This window comes from Vicugna pacos, chromosome 12 (genome assembly GCF_048564905.1).
Source record: "Vicugna pacos chromosome 12, VicPac4, whole genome shotgun sequence".
Classification (NCBI taxonomy): domain Eukaryota; kingdom Metazoa; phylum Chordata; class Mammalia; order Artiodactyla; family Camelidae; genus Vicugna; species Vicugna pacos.
Window position 1 is genome coordinate 48,577,006 of NC_132998.1, and position 20,776 is coordinate 48,597,781.

Sequence of the window (20,776 nt, forward strand, 5' to 3'; positions counted from 1 at the left end):
TAGTTGTTTATTTGCCCCTAAAACAAGTAAATTGTTGTTTTTCTACCCTAGATTTATTGGGAGATTTTTAAATGATCAGTCATTAGAATTGTTCCCTATGACTGGGAAGTAAATGCCTAAAATTTGAGTGGCTTTAAAACAATGTTTTAATATCTTTTTTAAATGAATTCTTCATTACCTTTTGCTAGACTGGTCATATAAAATCTACTTATGTATGTAATATCTTTAATACTCTTGAATTTGCCCCCCAACCCAAAAACCAGAGTAATACTCAATTTATATTTACTTCTCCCACAAGGTAACCTCTCTCCACAATGTGTATTTATTATTTCATTGCCTACTACAATTTCCATTTTGTATAAGAGACTTAAGCATCCACAGATTGTGATGTCGATGGCAGGGGTGGTCCTGGAACCAATTTCTTGTGGATACTAAGGGATGACCATAGTATGTAGTCTTCTGGGACTTGCCTTTTCAATCAACACACACCTTTAAGATGCATCTGTGTTCTTGCATGTAGCTATAGTTTTCTCATTTTCATTGCTGTATGATATTCTATTACATGAATATATACCACGAGTTTTTTATCCATTTTCCGGTTTGTAGCCATTTGGGTTGTTTCCAGTTTGGGCTAAGAAGAACTACAGTCGTGTTGAAGCTATTGAGATAATCATGTTGCTTTTCTCCTTGAATATGTTCATGGAAAAATCTTTTACTTTCTTGGGGCTTGAATTGAGCTTTTTTTAAAAGTGGGCTAGTAAGACAAGGGCACTAGTTTAATGTACTTAGAATAAGAAAGAAAAATGAATAATAAGATTTAGCTGCCCTTGTTCATTTCCATCCACCCTTGGTCTATTGTGAAAAATAAGATTTTGGTGACACTGTGCAGGCTGGTACATCTCAGACTTCCATGTTAAGAGGACTTAACGCAGGATCTTAGGAAAAGATAGGCTCTGATACATCTGGTCTGAGATGAGGCCTGAGGTTTTACATCTCTTAACGTGCTCCCAGTAGTGCTGATCTTCAGTGTAATGAACACACTAGGAGCACAGGTGTAACAGCCTACAAATGACCGCATTGTTCCTTCATTTTTTAATTTAACCCCTAGACTCAGCCTCAGATTGCCAAAGAGAAAAAGTTCAGTTCAGAGAAAACAGTAGGTAAAATGTTAAGAAAATTGGATTAGGAAATGTATTTTTACCGGGATCTAGGACAGTACAGATGGGGATACTCCCCTCAACTCGCCAGTACCGCCCACCGCAGTTTCTCCACTGGGCTGTTAACAGTGACATCTCCCCCCTCCCTTCTGTCTGCTCTCTGTAGCTTGATGTCCTTGGGGACAGTGCTGTGGACGAATTTGAAAAGCAAAGGCCAAGCAGGAAACAGAAAAGCTTAGGACTCCTGTGCCAGAAGTTTCTAGCTCGCTATCCAAGTTATCCACTGTCAACTGAGAAAACTACCATCTCCTTAGATGAAGTTGCTGTCAGTCTCGGTACGTATCACTAGATCCCCTGGAGGCCTGTCTCCAGTTACAGCGGGAAACCGATTTCCTCGGGCAGGCCAAAGTCTCCAGATCGCCTCCTCTATTAAGTAGAGTCAGGACAGAGGAGCAGGTAGAGCTTTCTCCTGTCATCACCAAGTTTCTCATCATTATGCACAGAATTCCAGGGAGACTTCTAGGCCTGAAGGTCAGACAAAAGTTTGGTTTTCCTAACCTTAAAATTTTTTTTTACAAAAGACTCACATTACAAATGAATATCTAGTATCTTAATTCCACCTTATTTCAGATAGACTAAAAGGACATTTAGAAATATCCTGCATATTTTAAAAGCAGGATAGAGTTCAGAACTGATGTTATTTCTGTTATAAAGCAAGGGCATTATATTTGAAGCCCTACACTGTGATATTCACAGCAAATCTGCCAAACTAGAAAGAGCACATCTGGATATAACTCAGACAGCTAAGCCTTATAACAAAGAGGAATACGTGGATTCACATGGCATGGGTGGGTGGAATGAGCAAGGGTGTCCGGGCTATAAATATGTAGACAGATGATTCAGAACAGAGACCCCTGGTGGACACGGACTGCAATTGGTTTCAGGATGAACATACTGTTGACAATCAGTAAATAAGGAGAAATCATGATGATTTCAAGGTGACAGTGTCCCCTTAAGAAACAAGGAGGGTTTACATAAAGGGGAAAAAAAGTCTCGAAGAAATCAGCCCAATAGGCTTTGTGATAGATTAAATTTTTAGTTTGTTTATTAGTTCTGTATCTTCCCATAGCCCAGAGAATGTGACTCAGTAGATGACTGTCAACCTGAATTATTCAAACTGATGGCTAAAAAGATTTTATTTGCTGGAAATTGAAATAATGAGGATCTAATGTATTATGATAGGAAGACCACAGGCTGGACTTTGCGTCAGAGAGAGCTGGATTTGAAGCCCAGCTATCTAACTTATAAGCTACAAGAGCTTTAAAAAGTTATTAATCTTTTCTCATCCCGAGCGTAGGGACTATAGCACCTACCTTACAGAAACTTAGCAAAACTGGGGACAATGTCCGTAATGTGCCCAGCTCAGGGCCTGTCATGGGTAACTCTTCTGCTATGTGGAATGGTTTCTGCTCAGCTTTTATTAGAGGCACCCTCCCCCATCCCCATCCTGTCAACCTCTATAGCTAGGAAGAGGGAGCAGAGGGCTTGGACGGGGGAGCCGTTTTGGAACCCAGAAGTAGAATATAGCATTTTGTCATCGGTGGCAATGAAACAAGAAGGGGAAGCGAGCCAGCTGGACAGAGGCTTGGTGTAGACACAGTGGAGGCAGAGCGTCCTGGAAACTAGCCTTAAGGGGATGAAGGAGAAACGTCAGATCATATAATCTTTCTCATTGGGGTTTATGAAGCCAACTTCCTGCATATACGCAGCCTTCATCAAGAGGCCTTGCACTGATGTCAGTGCAGAAGACAGAAGATGAGATGCGGGAAGGCTACGTGACAGGTCCCCGGGAGGGCAGGAGCCTATTCTCATATGGGCTGTAGATCCCCACATTATAACCTCCCAGGGCAGAACTCCAAGGATTTTTGCAGCAGCTTCCTATCTCATGACTACCCAGAACTACCAGATGAACCTGCCATCTCTCTTCGTGTAAGATCAAAAAACAAGCTATTTCAGGGGTGACTATCTTGGGATTAAATCTGAACTCCTTGCTACATTCCAGGTCACAAGCTATAAGCCACATTTTAACCACGGCTGTGCAGAGCATTCAAATTGCACGTTTCCCAACTTCTGGTCTCATGTAGATTTGATACTGATATTGTAGGTAAGAAGTTCAAAGAACTGGGAGTGACTTTAGTAAGTGGAGAATTACACAACCTAGGAAACTTATTGGGCTGAGATGTTCTTGGTAAGTTCAGTTGGGGCACAAGGGAAGCATGGTAACAAAGGCTCGTAGGCATAACTAACGCCATAACTAGGATTAACAGGATTGCACTGAATACAAAAGAAAAAGAAGGCTGAATGCCAGGGAAAGCTTTCCTGAGCAGTCAAGCCCCAGAGTAACCTACAGGTCACGAAACCTGTGAAATGGAACTTTTTAGTGCACCCAGCAGGTGGATGGTTTTACTCAGTCCGGGTTGCAAAGGTGAGTGATTGACTATTCAGGCAAATAGCTGCACAGTGGCTGCTGCCAGCGCCGCCTACTAAACACCCATTGTGCATATCAGGCATCATCTTACTCTCCAAGTGGTCCAAATCTTCCTTTATTGCTTATCTGTTATTTCTTCCTTTCTTGGGGTGTCCAGCCACTAGATGGAGACTCAACAGCTTGTATCAAATACAAAATAACACAACAGCAGGGCAGATGGCTGGCCCTGGGGTGTCTCAGTTGCATTCACATGACATTTCTAATGGGAAGGTTTATAGAATGTTACGCTCTAAACAAGACATGTTAATATATGAAAACAGACTGGAATAAGGAACCAGGCGGATCTGGACAAGGGACCGCTGACTGCTCCTGCCAGCACCTTCCAGCCGGCATCTGGCACCGCAAAAGCCTGAGCTTTTGAGGGTGAAGAGCCTTTCACGGTCATGAGCCGAAATGTCCTGATGGACTGCAAAATGCCCCTTCATGCATGTGACAGAACCTCCTCTCAGCTCCACAGTTTTCACTGTAATTTGGTCTATTTCTCATGTTAAATCTTTGAAGGGCCAAGAGCTGCCCTGATTATATAACAGCTCCTGGCAAATGAAGAGAAAGGAGGCATTTTTGTAGCTGGGCCAGTTTTCTGGGAGATGCCTGGAGGCTTCTGTTACAGATACTTAGACAAGAGCAAAAGGAGCCAGTGGGTTCCAAAAGCCTACAGGCCTGCCTGTTGCATAACAGGATGAGACACAGATGGGAGACCTTAAAAATCTGTTTCTACCATCACCTCTTCTGTTAGTAGGGATTTTAGGTGTCCAATACCACGCAGGAAGTATCTAAAAATAATACACAAAGTAGATAAATTAACACCTATCGGGAACCCTTATAAGTGTATGGTCACATGTAATCCTCATCACTTTATGAGATAAATACTAAGACACCGAATGATTAAAGAACTTCGCAGGCTCACCCAACTGCTCAGGGATAATGCAGGAATTCAAATCCAGGCAGTCTGACCCTGAAGCCCCTACACTTAACCACTGTAAATATTTTTAGTAAATTTAATGGACTGCTCACAATCCTAGCTATTTGGGGAACGTTGGGAAAGTGGATAGGGAATTGATGAACTTGATGGTTGGCCTGTGCTAGATCCTCTGTGCTTTACTGGTGGGCTGTTTGGCGGGATATGGTGGACGGGAGCCCAGGGAGACTTGTCAATATCTGTGATATGCAGAGGGAGACTCGTCTGTGGCTCCAGCCCTGGAAATAGCTTCCTCCAGCAACTTGAGAAGCGGGTGCCCAAGCTCTTGACTCCTGAGTTTCCAGGGCAAAATCAAAAACAGTATTTACTATCTGTTTTCCTCGCTGGCCATTAAGAGAATTAACAAGGTAATTTTTTTCACATCATTCAAACTCCAGGAAAGGCTAGGATTGTCCAATAACAAGATAACAGTTACTGGGCACAGTTTTAGATATAATTCCTGTATAATTAGGAATACACGTCAGAATCAACCGTCCAGCATTCATCAGGCACTCATTCCTGTGATGTGTGTTGCTCAGTCCAGTCGGCTTTAGCACGCTGAAATGTTTATGTGGTTTGCCCAACGCATCCAAAGAAGAGTTGCCCTACTATTTACTTAATAGAGATGGACCTATTACTCATCTCAAGGTGGATGTTTATCCTAAGCCTGTCGAGAGTTGAATCCCAAGAAGAAAAAAGAAACACAATTTTTGTTGGCTTGCATTCTTACAGGGTGAATTTGTTGAGCATCCGGACGTGCTGGGCAAAGGAGCCTACAAAATCATTCACAGACAAGGCTTAGGCCCTCAAGAAATGTAGACTCAGACATGTTCATTGGCATGATGATGGCTGGCTTCTGTTTTTCAAACAGGCGTTGAAAGGAGGCGCATTTATGACATTGTCAACGTGCTGGAGTCTCTGAGTCTGGTCAGCCGGGTGGCCAAGAACCAGTATGGCTGGCACGGACGGCACAGCCTGCCACGCACCCTGCGGGACCTCCAAAGACTAGGAGAGGAGCAGAAGTATGAAGAGCAGATGGCCCACCTCCAGCAGAAAGAGCTAGACCTGATGGATTATAAATTTGGAGAACGGAAGAAAGACGGCTGTCCAGACTCCCAAGACCATCAGTTACTGGACTTCTCTGAACCGGACTATCCCTCCTGTAAGTCCACTGTAGCCACCTGAGTAACGGCAGAGGGGGTGATGGTCTCTTCTGAGAGATTCCCTGGTGAGGGGGGAAGGGCCAGACCGACAACCCTGGAGGGAGGGGTCCTCTCATTCTGTCTGCTGAGGACAGGGAGGCAGACGGCTTCGCGCCTGGGCTGCCCGCACGACCTCACTCAAAGCCCGTCTGGTGGCAGTTCACTTGGTACTGGGTGTGTTCGGACTGTCAGTCACTAATCGAGTTCCCAGTTCAGATTGACAGCCCTGTGCTGATGCCTACTTGTGGGCCTTTCGAGAAAATTTACTTGGAAAGAATGTGTCTTTTCCAAGGGTTCTATTTTTTTTAAATTATATATTGGAGTAGATGACTTAGAGAAGAACCCCATTAGCACAAAATGCTGATTAGAAAGATAGCCAACCTGCTTTCACTGGAGCAGATTTTTGTTTTTCGTTTGTATCACATTGCTCTTCCCCTCCCAGCTCATGGTCATGCTGTTTCTCCTCCAACCTCTGATCTTCATTCTCCCCCTGCTCTTCATTGCTAAGATGATAAAGAGCAAGGATCCCCCACATTTCACATGCAAATGTTAAGAAACAGGAGTGGAAGGGTTGGCCTGGTTTCCATTCCACTGACGGCCTCATGCCTTTTAATTCCACCCCGTGAGCCAGCTGTCCTAATAACCAGAGGAGACAGTCATCTACTGGGGATGGTTTGCCATCTGTGGCAACACACATCTCGTCCGTGTCTCCTATTTCCTTACTGTTTATTTCTTCGCTTATTTCTGAAAAGCAGTGGAAGAAGTGGGCACCTACTAGGTAGATAGACTTGGGTACATTCTAGCTCTTGTGGGCTCAGAGAAACCAAAGTGGAGTCCTTGCCTTGGAGGGAACAGTTGATGTTCTGGGAAAAGTTCCTGATCCCTACCCTACCCTTTTATCCTTCAACTTTAATCTTTTCCAAAAGTTCCTTCAGGAAAACTACCTCATGGATTCAAGTCTTAAGAAGTATGAGTATAAGGCATTTCAGAACATATACCTACTATCAAGTAATTTTATGACCCGCAAGAAAATCCGTCTTCTTTCTTTCTGAACCATCCTTTTGGAATGTGTCTTGTGTAGTCGGCTTCTGCTGATCCCGGAAACAAGAGTCACCTTTCCGCCTGCTGGTAGAGTTAGATGGTTCTAGCAAATGTTAAGTACAGTCTTTCTTGGGGTAAATTATATGTTTTGATGCTTTGGTTTCATTCCCTTTGTAGCATCTGCAAACAGTAGAAAGGACAAATCTCTTAGAATCATGAGCCAGAAGTTTGTCATGCTCTTCCTAGTCTCCAAAACGAAGATTGTTACTCTTGATGTGGCTGCCAAAATACTGATAGAGGAAAGCCAAGATACGCCAGACCACAGTAAATTTAAAAGTAAGCATCTTCATTAAATCCATTTATCCGCACAGAAAGGGTAGAATTTCCCAGGTCGCTATTTTCTGCCTCTGAGATTGAAAAAATTACTTTTTTTGAGAAGTGCACTCCTTCCTACCTTCACAAGGGTTCCTGGAGCTGTGACAGGTAAGGCAGTCACATACTAGGATTCCTGTGAAAGTTTTGTGCGACGCCGTTTCCTCGGCAGAGTGGATGGTGGATGCAGGACAGTGTCCCACGCACGCAGGTCAGGGAGGGTGTGCGAGGCTTTGCATTTCTCGTTAGTGTCACTGCATCCAAGACAGAATGTCTGAGTTTTTTTTCCCTTTTTTCCCTGCCCCCTGCATACTCTTCTGATGGGTGGACATGAAAGTTGTCTACAGGTAAGAACCAGAGGAATGCGCAGGGTAGGGTAGGGGTGGTGGGTCGCGGTTGCCGGACAAGGAGACTACAAGTTTCATTCACACCCAGTGCATCTTCCTTTCCCATCAAGCCTGAGTCCTGAGCCAGGGGCCCTTGGCTGCTGGTAGCTCTTTCAAGCCCTGGGAAACCATCAGCTCAACATTCTGTAGCCTTTTTTTGTTAGTTTCCAGCTGGCAGTATAGCTGCTCTGTGGGAGAAATGCCTGGGTAAAATCCAGCTGTATCAAGATTGGAAAGAATATTGCATGTGGGGTGAATGCTTGATGTTTCTGGATGAGACTGAAAGCCTTTTGCTTGATCTTAGCCCTGAGTTCAAGTTGGTATCCTACCTGTAAATTGATTTCTTGAATAGAAATTACTCTGTGGGCACCATCATGCCCATTTAATGTGTTACCAAGCCTCTGGATTTCTCCTCCAATACTTGCATTTTCAAATGTCTCTCCCCAAACATTTCAGGCTCAGGGAGTGCCCATCCCTTCCCTTCCCCACTGGTTGGTCTGAACACCAGGATTAAGGGGAAGGCGCTGTCTGTCTTTAGCACAGTCCTACCTCGTAACCTTGAGCCCTAGACAGACTGTGTGCCCAGCAGTGCAGCCTCGCAGGAAGCTCTGGGGAATCCCTGTCATTTTCACAGCCCAGCTGCCTGGAGAAGCTGGTGCCATCCCCTCCTGCTGGGAGAAACTCAGAGCGGCTTCTGACGTGCCACAGATCAGAAAGACATTTCCTAAGCCTCTAATTACAGCCCATTTCCCTCCCTCAGTGTTTTTGCAATCACAGCCTTCCCTGCGTGTCACCAGGTGCCTCTTGCAAGAAGTGTGAAGTTGTAGAAACGGAAGGACACACTGACCTTCCCTGAGTAGTGTCATCAGACACATAAATCCCTGGTGATTTCACGCCAGATCCATTGGTTTCCTCATCCGACACCCCTGCTTCCTGCTGGAGGTTTATGTGGTGGCTGAGAAAAGTGATCCGTCACAGAAACTAAAACGTAATGGTGTCGCGGACCGATTGATGTATAGTGTGACCACAACTGTTTTTGTGTTTTCAAGCAAAGGTACGACGCCTCTATGACATAGCCAACGTTCTGACCAGCCTGGCTCTGATAAAGAAAGTGCACGTAACAGAAGAGCGAGGCCGTAAACCTGCCTTCAAGTGGATCGGACCTGTGGACTTCAGCTCCAGCGGTAAGGCATGGCTTTGCTTGGGACCATTTTGTTTATAATCCCCAGGTCCTTTTCCAGGTCATACATCTATACTACACAGTGAGTCTTATCTTCCCCTTCATTTCCCATCACCCACGTCACATCCAACATTAGACTCATGACATCACTCTTGGAACAATGAGCCTTAGTCTGCAAATGCTTACGCTGGTCCAGTCACATACAGTAGGAAGGGAAATCCTGAGAGCTTAGAACCTGGCGGTTTCTGTAACTACTAAATCATAGCTCTTTCGCATTTTTTATTTTATTCCAAAGTTCCTGGAAGTTTGGGACTGAGGATTAAAAATGACACTTCGGATGAACTCTGGTTGTTTCTGCATTAGCAGAATGAAACATTGTTTTTCCTTGAAATTCCAGGTAATGTAAAAATTATACCAGTTAGCATCACAAAACTAACATGTGGTGAGAGGGCGTCTAAGTATAGTGTGGCCGTAATGAGCACCTTTTTGCAATTTATTTAGAAGGTTGCAAATGTCATCATTTCACAAAGCCAGAGCAAAGAGGGTATTATCTCCTGCTTCTTTCACAGGTAATATGTGAGCAGTTAGGACTGAATCCTTCTGCTGCCGACTACTTTACATATAGCTATGCTGCCTGGAAAAAAAGCCATTAAAGTGATTTTTAAATTACCCTTCCAATTTTAGTCTTAGTAGTATAAATTCCTGCCACTTAACCCAGGCTTATAAAAGATATAGTTCTCCACCTCGCTTGTAACACATTATTCACTTAGGATCTAGATGAAACCACTTATAACCAAGTATAATTAATTCAACCCAGCAGGTACTTACTGCATGGACTATGTGTGATTCCTATGCAGACATACTTGGTTTTATTGCACTTTGCAGACACTGTTTTTTACAAACTGAACATTTTGGCAACCCTGTGTTGTCAGATGACACTTAGCGTTTTTTTTAGCAATGAAGTATTTTTAAGGTATGTGCATTGTTTGTTTAGATACAATGCTATTGCACACTACAATACAGTGTAAACATAATATTTATATGTACTGGGAAACCAAAAAATTCATGCAACTCGCTTCATTGCAGTGGTCTGGGACCAAACCTGCAATATCTCTGAGGTCTGCCTATTCTCATGCCGTGAGAGATTCAAAGATGGCACACATTTGAAAATCAGAGAACTATGAAGCACTGCACATGGTAGTACTGACTCTGTAGAAGTTCAGAGAAGAAATGGGTTAAGTGCTGATGGACTATTAGGTTTTGGAGGAATGGGGAGCTTTTTGGTGGAAGGAACAGATACCTGAGAACATATCTGGTTTGTGTTGGAGAAAACAGCCACCCTGATTTAAGTGGAGGGCATAGGATAGGAATAATGAGAAATAAAATGTGATCACTTGGGACCACATTTTGGAAGTCCTCAAAAATTAAGCCCAGGAATTTGTAGCAGATGTAACAGGCACAAGTGACGAGGGGTCTTTAGATAAAAAGACTGAAAAAGAGGAGGAATTCAAAGGTGATGGTATCGTCAAGGAAAATAAGATAATCAGAGGAATGAGCTGGCTTTGAGGAGTCGTAACCAGTCTTTGGAAGAAGACGTCGTTCCACTGTCTTAAATCTTGCATTATTTCTGACAAAGAATCTGTCGTTATCCTGTTCTTCTATATGTAACGTGTCTTTTTTCTCTGGTTACTTTCAATATTTTCTTTAAGACTGATTTTTAAAAAGCAATTTGATTATGTCAGCCTTGTTACAGTTTTCTTAATCTCATTTACTTGGTTTTGTTGAGCTTCTTGGATCTATGGATTTAAAATTTTCATCAGATTTGGCAAATCTTCAGTCATTATTTCTTCTGTCCCCTCCTGTCCTTTGGAGACACTAGTTGTTTGGCTGCTTGACGTGGTCCCGCAGCTCACTGACATTGTGTTCATTTGTTTCTTTTTCTCTTAATGTATCCTTTTGGATAGGGTTTATTGCTCTTTCTTCAAGTTCACAATTTTTTTTTTTTGCAGCCATGAATTTTTTCCCTAATGTGCCATGAATTTCATCCACTGTGTTTTTCCATCTCCAACATTGTAGTTTTTATCGCTAGAAGTTTGACTTGAGTCTTTAGTTTTGATGTCTTGACCTAACATGTTCAGTTTCTTGAATTTATAGAATGTACTTATAGCATCTATTTGAATGTGTGCTTGTCTACTAATTCTACCATCTGTGTGTTACTTTTGGGTCCACTTCAGTTGATTTTTACTCCTCGTCATGGTTATATTTCCCTGCTTCTTTGTGTGTGAGGTAATTTTTAATTGTGTGCCGGACACTGCGAATTATAAATTGTTAGATGCTAGATAATTCTCTTTTCCTAAAAATGTTCTTGACTTTGTTCTGGGATGCAGCGAAGTTCCTTGGAAACAGGTCTTGCTTTTAAGCTTTTGCAGGCAGGATGCTTTCGCACTTAGCCTTGAGCACATTGTCTCCCCTACTGAGGCAACACCCTTTTCAGCGTTCTAACCAGTGCCCCGTAGTTATGACATTTTTCCACTCTGACTGTCGGCAGTAGGCACTATTCTCAGCCCTGTCTGAGCTGCGGACACTCTCCTTCTCCTCCTTGTGAGGGCTCCTTCCCTGGCCTTGGGCAGTGTCCTCACATGCATGAGTACTCCACTGAATACAATCAGCCCTCCACATCTGTGGGTTCCACATCTGGGGACTCAGCCCACCATGGATCGAAAATACTCAGTTCAGAAAATTTCAGATAGTTCCAAAAAGGATAAGTTAAGTTTGCTGCACACCAGCAACTATTTACATAATGTTTACATTGTATTAGTAATTGTAAAGAATCTAGAGATGGTTTAGAGGATGTACATAGATTACATGAAAATACTGTGCCATTTTATATAAGGATCTTGAGCATCTGCAGATTTTGGTACCCATGGGGGGACCTGAAACCAATCTGCTGTGTATCAAGGGACAACTGTACTCAAGGGGGGAGACCCTCTGCAGACGTCCAGCACGCTTTCTGTATGACTGCTCTTCGGTTTTGTGCCCTGCAGACTCTAGCTGCCTTGGCTTTCCTGGACTCCCAGCTCCTGCCTCAACTTATGGAGACTTCTAGGCTCTGCCTAGGTCTCCCTCTCTGTCCCCTAACCTGAGAACATTTTCTAGGCAGGAAGCCTGGGCAGTCACAGAGCTCTCCTCATTTGATTCCTGTCTCTGAGGGATCACTGTCCTCAGGTCTTGGTGTCCAGTGTCCTGAGAGCCATTACTTTATCCAGTATTTTTGTCCAGTATTTTATTTGTTTCAGGAAAGAGGCTAAATATGATCCCTATTACTGTCTTGACCCATTTTCTTCTTTTTGATTCTGTACGTTCCGATTTTCCAAACAGAGCATTTGTTAGGTTTTTTTGTTATAAGGAAAAGAAAACCATAAAGGTGATTTTCTTTTTCAATTTTTCTGTATTTTAGAAAGTGTAAGTCTAGCTAGCTAGGCCTTTCATGCTTTGAACTTAGGGAGAAAAATAGCACAGATGAGCAGGGTAGGAATAACTATCTGAGCAATGGGGACTATTTCTTTATTAGAAATATAGACCGGGTTCTATATAGGAATTTCTGTCCTGATTTCACACAGGCTCGTTTAGGCATAAAATGGGCCTCCAAGGCCCAGCCTCCTATTATCCTCACTGTTTCACGTGAGGTTTCTGCTGACTTTATTCCTTTGGTCACTTAGCTCAGCCTCCTACTGCATAACAAAGAAATATTAAACCATAATAATAGAAAATAGGGATTCTTACTCTCATCGCCCTAGAGCTGCAGCGTAAGAGGCTGATCTCAATTAATGTGAAAATCTCTACATATGCACATTGGGCTGAGTATGGCTGGGTTTTTCCTTTGATATCTCTGCCCAATGAAAGCATCTGAAATGTCAGGTCCATTCTAATTTGGGTTGAAGAACATCTTGTTCTACTTTTATCTAAGTTTAGATAATTTTAGAATACGTACGGATGCAATTTACTTTAAAGTCACCCACTCCACTTTAAAAAAAAATTAGTACCTTAAAAGAAATTGGGGTTTGAGACAAGGCTTATAAAATTCCTTTGATTTGTCTTAGTTTTTAATGTATAGGGTAGATCCCCTACAATTATAGGTTCTCAAAGCCATATCTGAAAAAGGCTAAAATTACCCTGAATTATAGGCGTATAACGACACTACCAATTCTCTTATTTATTTAGATGAAGAACTAGTGGATGTTTCTGCGTCCGTCCTACCAGAATTGAAAAGAGAAACATATGGCCACATTCAGTTCTGTGCAAAACAGAAGCTCGCTCGACATGGTTCTTTTAACTCAGTTCAGGCTTCTGAGAAGATCCAGAGGAAAGTGAACTCAGAGCCCAGCAGCCCTTACAGAGAAAAACAAGGTACCTGCCTCTACTTAATCCATGGAACCCATCAGTCACTATGTAACTGTAGCCCTCCCCATGCACTGGCATTTTGAAATGAGCTGACTCTAGACTCTGCCTGTTTTGTTTTTGGTTTGGGGTTTTTTTTTTTCACTTACCCAAAGTGAAATGATTTGGGACAGGTAAAAGTGTTGGTGACTTCACAGGGTGTAAACATGGCCCCATGCCTGAAATTGATCATAGTCGGCCTTGAGGGTTGAAGATCAATTGGTTTGCCATCGTTGGCCTGTCTGATGCATCACAGAAATTCATCAGACATACAAAGCAATACTTGTTTTGTTTTGTTTTCTTACTCATTCTTGATGAGACCTGAATTCACCATGAAGAGCTAGCTTCTGGGCGTGTCTCTCTTTGAATCAAAACCAGAATGGAGCTGAGGTAGTCTTATAATCCCTCAGCTGTGAATAATGAGCCCCGCTGTGTATAACTGCTGTGGTTAAGTCCCTTGCTGTATTTGTCAGACTTTCATTTGCCTTTTTAGGACCAGGGGGCTACTCCTTAGAGATTGGAAGTCTGGCAGCTGTCTACAGGCAGAAAATAGGAGACAAGTCACAGTAAGTAGTCTTTTTAAAACAACATGTATGCTTTTTTCTATTTCCTAGTCTTAACTTTGACTAAATTGAAATGCCACCCATCAAAAAGTAAAATTTAGTGGTCTTGCCCAAAAGTCGGCCGTTTGTTTGTAAAGAATTTTGTAAGTTCCCCCCTTATGCTCCACACTGTGCGGAATTTGGCATCAGGGACACATAAGTATGAAAAATGTATCCCCTAGGCGATGAAAGCTTACAAGGAAAAAAATAAATAAAAAGACAAATACACTGAGGAAAGGCAGTTCACCACTGATGTGATGCTGAGAAATGGTGCATCATAGTCCCATGAAGCGCTTTGTCATCCTCGTAGCTAACTTTGTTTATGATCTACCAGGCACTGTTTCGAAAGTTTTACATGTATCTCATCTAATCATAACAGCCTTTTGAGGTTGGCCCTCTTGTCCTCATTTTACAGAGAGGAAATTGAAACCCAGAGAGGTTAAGTAACTGGCCCAAGGTCACAATGCTCACCAGTGACAGACTGAGATTTAAACCTAGGCTGTCTGAGTCACATTTCGGGTTTGATTTTGAAGGAAATCAAATTATCAGAGGAAGTGCTAAAGAGAACAGGAGAGGTTTACAATGACAGATGTGGGAAGAAGCAGGTTGTTGGGTCAGGGAGTATGTGGGAAATTGGCTGGCAAGTTTAGCCATAATGATTTGTCCAAGTAGGATAGTGCAAGGAAATATTTATAAGAAGAGCTTGGGGTGTTGGGGGTAAGTAGGTCAAGTTGGCAAAAGGCTTTGAAAGCCAGGGAAGAGGGGAGGGTATAGCTCAAGTGGTAGAGCGCATGCTTAGCATGCACGAGGTCCTGGGTTCGATCCCCAGTACTTCCTCTGAATATAAATAAATAAGGAAACCTAATTACCTCCCCCTCATAAAACAAAGAAACAAACGAACAAACAAAGCAAAACATGAAAGCCAGGAAGAAGAGTTTGGATTTATCAGACGCACGGTAGAGAGCTATCATAGGTTCACTGGAGGAGACTGTGGCTACTTTAAGCAGGTGGAATTGGAAGTCGAGAAGGGCTCCCAGATCAGGAGATCACAGAACATTCACAGTCTAAGCCATGTCCACTGAAGATGGAAAGAGATGAGGATCAGCGTAAGACTCACCAAAGTAGAAAGAGGCATCACCAAGAGCCCCTGGGTCTCAGGTGATGGTGATCTTATTGGTGGAGACAGGGAGGTTGAAGGTGAAGGGCCAGAGGGCAGGGGGTGGGCGCTACAGTCAGTGCGGGCACGTGGTTTCACAGAGCTGAGTGACGGTGCCTACTCATCCAAGGAGCCTGTGGTTGGAGAGATTTACTCATCTCTGCAGGCCCATGCACTCCATTTACTCCCCACAGTGAGGGGACGAAACTGTGGGTAAAATCGCTCTCAGTGATTCCATCACAAAAGTTGAGAGAGATCCCTGACCTCTCTACTGATTCTCAAAGGACTCTTAAAGGATTTTCCTCATCCATTCCAGAAATATACTAAAAATAGAAACATGTTCTCTAGTATTTGGAAATGTTTCTATATAAAAGGCCCAGACATTGTTTATCTTGTATATTGATGGGACTTAATTTTGAACATGTGCTACATACAAATTCTGTAGTAATACAGAGCAGAATGCGACAGAATGACAGAAAATAATTTTGTGGATAAATTGATTTCCTCACGCGCTGCCCACTTCATTTACTATATGTGTCCTTTAAATCGAAGTTTGGTCCAGTCTGTTATGAGCCAGGGCCTCTCACGGCGACTGGGTGTGAGGCCTGGCTGGGTGACCTTCTGCAGGTTGAGTAGCCTCGGAGCTTCAGTTTTCCTCCCAACTGGGGGGAGCAAGCGTTATCATAATAATTATGTAAAATCACTGCAACATTATGCCAGTCATTATAGCATCTCTGTGCCTGGGAAGGGGTACCTGCTGGGTGACATGACAATGGTTGGCTGTGGAAGAGGCCGAGGAGGAGCCAGTATTAGCCCACATCTGAGATCCCCCCACCCCATCCCTAGCCACCCATTCAGATCGCATGGTCGCCTCCCTCTGGGATTGGCTAATAGATGCTCAGGAGTGAGCTTTACTGTCGGCCTGAGCTGTCTGCTCTTACCCCTGCCTTGGTACATCTCTAGGAAAGCAGAGAAGAGTTGGTAGAAGGTGGTAACTTGATGGGACCCCTTTTGTATCTTTTATTACAGGGAAGAAGCTCTTGCCAGTCAGAGAGTGATGCCTCCATCAAGCTACCTGGACACCTCCGCTCCTTTCCCCGGCCTCTCTGTTGACTCTGCATATCGTGTTAACCCTCTCGGCCACCACGTACTTTCTGTGGCTCCAATGGACATGCAGGCCTTCTCCGCACAGAATGGTGTCAGTGGACAAGGAGGGGTCCCCCTGGCTTCTGCGGCCTCAGATGCAGAGAGCTTGAAGCCGGCCCTGCTGGCCGGCCAGCCCTTGGTGTACGTGCCCTCCACCTCGCTGTTCATGCTGTGCGGGAGCCTGCAGGAGGGACCGTCCCCGGGGCCGGGGGCAGAGAGGGACAGCAGAGGCCCAGAAGTCACAGCGACAGAGCAGTCCATCCCACCCTCGGTTCAGAAGCGCCTCGGCGAGGAGAGGAAGCCCCAGGAGGAGGAGGAACCGGCCACGAAGAGACAAAGTAGGGACTGCGAGGACGGCCCCTTCTCCCTCGTCATGTCCAAGGTAGGGGAGCTTGGGCGGATGTGTTCACGGATGTCCATGAGCCCAGACTTCCTCCCTAAGAAACACACACAGGTAGACCAGTACGTCTCAGAAAGCAGAGGCACTGTCGTTACAGCTGTTTGGAGAGGGTCGGCAAGGCACACTTCATGGAACTCAGTCCATGAGTTAGGACCCTCCCTCCTCTGTTCCTTTCTCTTGCCAGAACGAATGTTTCTAATTCTGTATATAGCCTGGGGTCACAGAACAGAAGGGAAAGACTATAGCCCAGGACTTGCTCGCTCCAAAAATCCCACCATAAAGTAGTACTATAATAAAAGTGATTTTTATAAAAGTCACACTTTGCATGAAATGCTAAAAAAATATAAAGAAAAACAAAACAACCTATCCATAATCCCAGCAGAGAGGCAATCACGGTTAGCATGTTTGTATGTTCTTTCCCTGTCTTTATTGCTATACTTTTTTTTTTTAACATGTTGATGACATAGTCATGCTAATCCAGGGAGCACCTGAGTTCCAGAGTCAGGCATGCTGGTGCCATTTGAGAGCTCTCGGGTCTGCTCAGAGGGCCCGTTTCCCCAACCATGAAATAAAAAGAACAAAAATCTGGCTTTTCTGTGTCTCCGCTTAGTAGCCATTCGGAGGTTAATGAGACATGACCAGTAAAAGTCTCAGAAAGCAGCAGCACTGTCGTTACAGCCGTTTGGAGAGGGTCGGCAAGGCACACTTCATGGAACTCAGTCCATTAATTAGGACCCTTCCTCCTCTGTTCTTTTCTCTTGCCAGAATGAATTTTTCTAATTTTGTATATAGCCCAGGGTCACAGAACAGAAGGGAAAGACTGGTATACATATATATATATATGTGTGTGTGTGTGTGTGTGTGTGTCTCAAATAACCAAAACTCCTAAAAACCTGTAGCATCAAAGCCCTTTATATGGTCCAGCTCAGAAATTTATTTCCCAGTCTTAACACCATGGCCAGCTTTCCATCATCAAAATCTCTGTAAAATGTCTACGCCTGAGAATCATAAGCCTGCAGAAGCACATGCCATGACACTGACCTTCAGACCACCCCTATAAATGTGACAGAAACAAGTGACATGTACAAGTCAGGGTGGCGCACAGCTGTGTCTGACCTTTTTGTGTGTATGTGAGCTATTTTGAGAGAGCTGTTACTACAATTTCCTGCCAGGATTTTGACTTGCCTTTCTTCTGGCCCCTGGTTGGGTTGTGCATAGAAACCCTCCGATTCCACAGTCGTGGCCACTCCCAAGGCCGTGGGTAACAGGGGATCCGCACCCCACGAAGACATTCACGTGGATGGCCAACTTTCTGCTGCAAAGGAGGTTTCAAGAAAGGCTACCGCAACCTGCCTCATTTCTTCTGAGTGGGGGAATCCTTCAGGAAATACAGAGATTGAAAAGCCTGTGAAAGAAAACGAAAGCGCCAAAGAGCCGTCTTTGCTGCAGTATCTTTATGTGCAGTCGCCAGCCGGTAAGGGATGTCATCACACCTTCCAGTCCCTGGGGGCGGTCGGGTCATAAAGCGGGTTTTTAAATTTTTGTTCACGTCACCTGAGCCAGCTGGTGCACTTAGGAGCTGCTTCTGAGCCATTTCACCCCGGCCCCATTGCTTTCTCCGTCGATGAAATGTAGTTAGGGGCTGTTTTCACTTTCCCCCATCTCAAGGATAGTGAGAAAGTAACTAGGGCAGGGAATTTATTTTCAATGCATTCAACTTTACTTGGTGGAAAGGCACAACACACTCCAAAGGTGATTCTGTTTTTATCGTTCAGCTGAATCTGGCGTTGGTTCCATTTAATGACAGGAACCTACTGGCCACCGTGTGCTGGTAGCGTGCTGATCTCACAAATACCCGCAAGTGTGACATGTCGTTGTGGTCGAGTGCCAGGTCTGGAGTGAGAGGGCTGGACCTTCAAACCACTCATGATCTGCGTGAACTTAAGTATTCAGCCCTCCTCATTGGTAAAACGAATAATAATAGCGCCTGCTTCATAGGGGTGCCGTGAAAATTGCATTAAATTTAATAAGATAATACATCTGAAGCACTTAGGATAATAGTGCCTGACACCTGGTAAGACTCAGTAAATGCTAAATTCGTTGGAAATAAAACTGAACTATAACAGATACCTAATTTTTAAAATATGCACTATGTACACGGAGTGGCTCTTCATGCTAAGAGACAAGGTGATTTTCTTCAATTCCTTGTTTGCTTCATAGGTTAGGTAGGTATTTGTCATCATTTATCTAGAAAACATCCTTTATTCCTTCAGCAAATATTTTGGGAGGGCTCAATCTAAGAATGATACTCAGTGTTGCGGATACATTGATTAACGAAAAACAGACTTGGCTTCTTCGGAATGAAAATGACAGCCCAGCACAGGCCATGGACGCTTGGACCATGATGAAGCCTGTGGAATCCTCCTCAGAATGTTTACAAATGCACAGAATTAAATACATAGGATTATACAGGAAGCCATTTATATTGAAAGACAGTTAGAAAATGAATTTTTTAAATTATAGTAATAAAAGGATCTGACAGCATGTCCAGTCCTCTTGTAACTTCAAAGTTGTGGTGAGCTTAACACTCTCTTAAGAAACCTGCCGGCACTGTAATGTTACATGAATATACCCAGGCCTTTTACTTGTGATAAACTCAAGGTCCTGTTATGCTGTTGTGATTTGTGGCCGGTGATGTTAACTGAGGGAAATAGAAATTTCAGTTAGAAGTTTGTAAAAAGAAACATTATTTTCCCCTTCCAAATTCACTTTCCTCAACTTGGATTCAGTGGAGCTCATATTAATAAACACCCTCAGGAGACACGTGCATCCACCCAGCTGTCACACAGGTGGATGTGGGATTTCAGTCGTGGCCAGTGCTGCAGAGAGTGGTGTAAGGCTGGGAGGGCACGGAGAGGGCTGGCCTGCCCTGGGCGGGGCGGGGATTTGGTTTATTGTGGGTTCCTGTTGAAAGGACCCTGAAGGATGGAAGCTCATTGACTTTCACCTTGTTCTGCTTCTGTTTCAGGATTAAATGGCTTCAATGTGCTCTTACCTGGCACTCAGAACCCCCATGCTGTGGGACCACCTTCAGGCCAGCTTCCCCCACTCGGTGTCCCATGCATGGTCTTACCATCGCCGACACTGGGCCCTTTCCCTGTTCTCTATTCTCCCACGATGCCCGGGCCGGTTTCCTCCGCTCCCAGCGCTCTCCCGAGCACGGGACCTGTGAATTTTGGCTTGCCTGGCCTTGGATCAACAGCTCATCTTCTCATCGGCCCTGCCGCCATGGTTAACCCCAAATCGTCGGCACTCCCCTCCGCAGACCCTCAGCTTCACGGTCCGTGCTCACTTAACCTGAGTCCAGTGATGTCTAGATCACACAGCATCATCCAGCCTGAATCCCCCGTTTATGGAGGACATTCGGTCTCTGTGGTAAAATTACAACAGGTGAGTCCTGAAGTTTCATTTCAGTTCAGCACAAGAAGGCACATCACTCCCGGATGAGATTTGCCTGCATTTAATCAGATTTCAGTCAAACAACATAGGACGAGGGCTCTAGGTCAGATTCTGCCAGGCTTCCATCGTAGACCCAGGGTTATCTGCTTGTTTTAAAAGCACTGAGACCTCAGGCAGGAAAGCGTATGCTTTAAAGGCAAAGATAGTTTTAGTTGTCAGTCTGTTTCTTACAGTCAGAAGGGACTTACAGCACAGTTCAGGGGGATTTTGGATGAATGCTGAATATTCAGATGATTTCTTCAGGCTCTCATTTGATTAGGTCAGTAAAGGAAACCACCCTGAATTTTAATTGTGCAGCTATAGAAACAATCATGGGAAACAGAAGTCTTGATACTAGCTCAAAGTATTTTTAGCATCTATCATTTCTTAAAATGTAGTGTTTAAAAGGCCGTGGATATATATCCAGTTTACCTTGATGTGTATGTATGTGTGTGTGTGTGTATACACTCACATAAAATATTTACAAATGGACATATATAAGTGTATAGAATCAGTATAAATTAATCAGCACTATATTTGTTCCCTAAACTCCATCTGTAGTTCAGTCAATAAGCATTTGTTGAATTCTGATTATACATTAGACATTGTTCAGGAGTAATTACTTTCTCTCCCAGAAAAAGTTATGTTATAGCCAAAACTACTTTTGACAAATAATTCAAAGTCTCAAAGATT

At 43.8% G+C, this 20,776-nt stretch overlaps 1 protein-coding gene across 1 annotated transcript in view; it reads left to right on the plus strand.

Annotated features, from left to right (window-relative positions):
- The window catches only part of E2F7 (E2F transcription factor 7), a 34,522-nt gene that overhangs the window by 9,968 nt on the left and 3,778 nt on the right, over window positions 1–20,776 (plus strand). Inside the window, exons 4-12 of the mRNA XM_006197849.4 lie at window positions 1,324–1,492; window positions 5,535–5,825; window positions 7,084–7,242; window positions 8,714–8,848; window positions 13,066–13,251; window positions 13,775–13,847; window positions 16,069–16,567; window positions 17,804–18,059; window positions 19,614–20,035. Coding sequence (XP_006197911.1) covers window positions 1,324–1,492; window positions 5,535–5,825; window positions 7,084–7,242; window positions 8,714–8,848; window positions 13,066–13,251; window positions 13,775–13,847; window positions 16,069–16,567; window positions 17,804–18,059; window positions 19,614–20,035 — 2,190 coding nt within the window. The remainder of the gene's footprint in view (window positions 1–1,323; window positions 1,493–5,534; window positions 5,826–7,083; window positions 7,243–8,713; window positions 8,849–13,065; window positions 13,252–13,774; window positions 13,848–16,068; window positions 16,568–17,803; window positions 18,060–19,613; window positions 20,036–20,776) is intronic.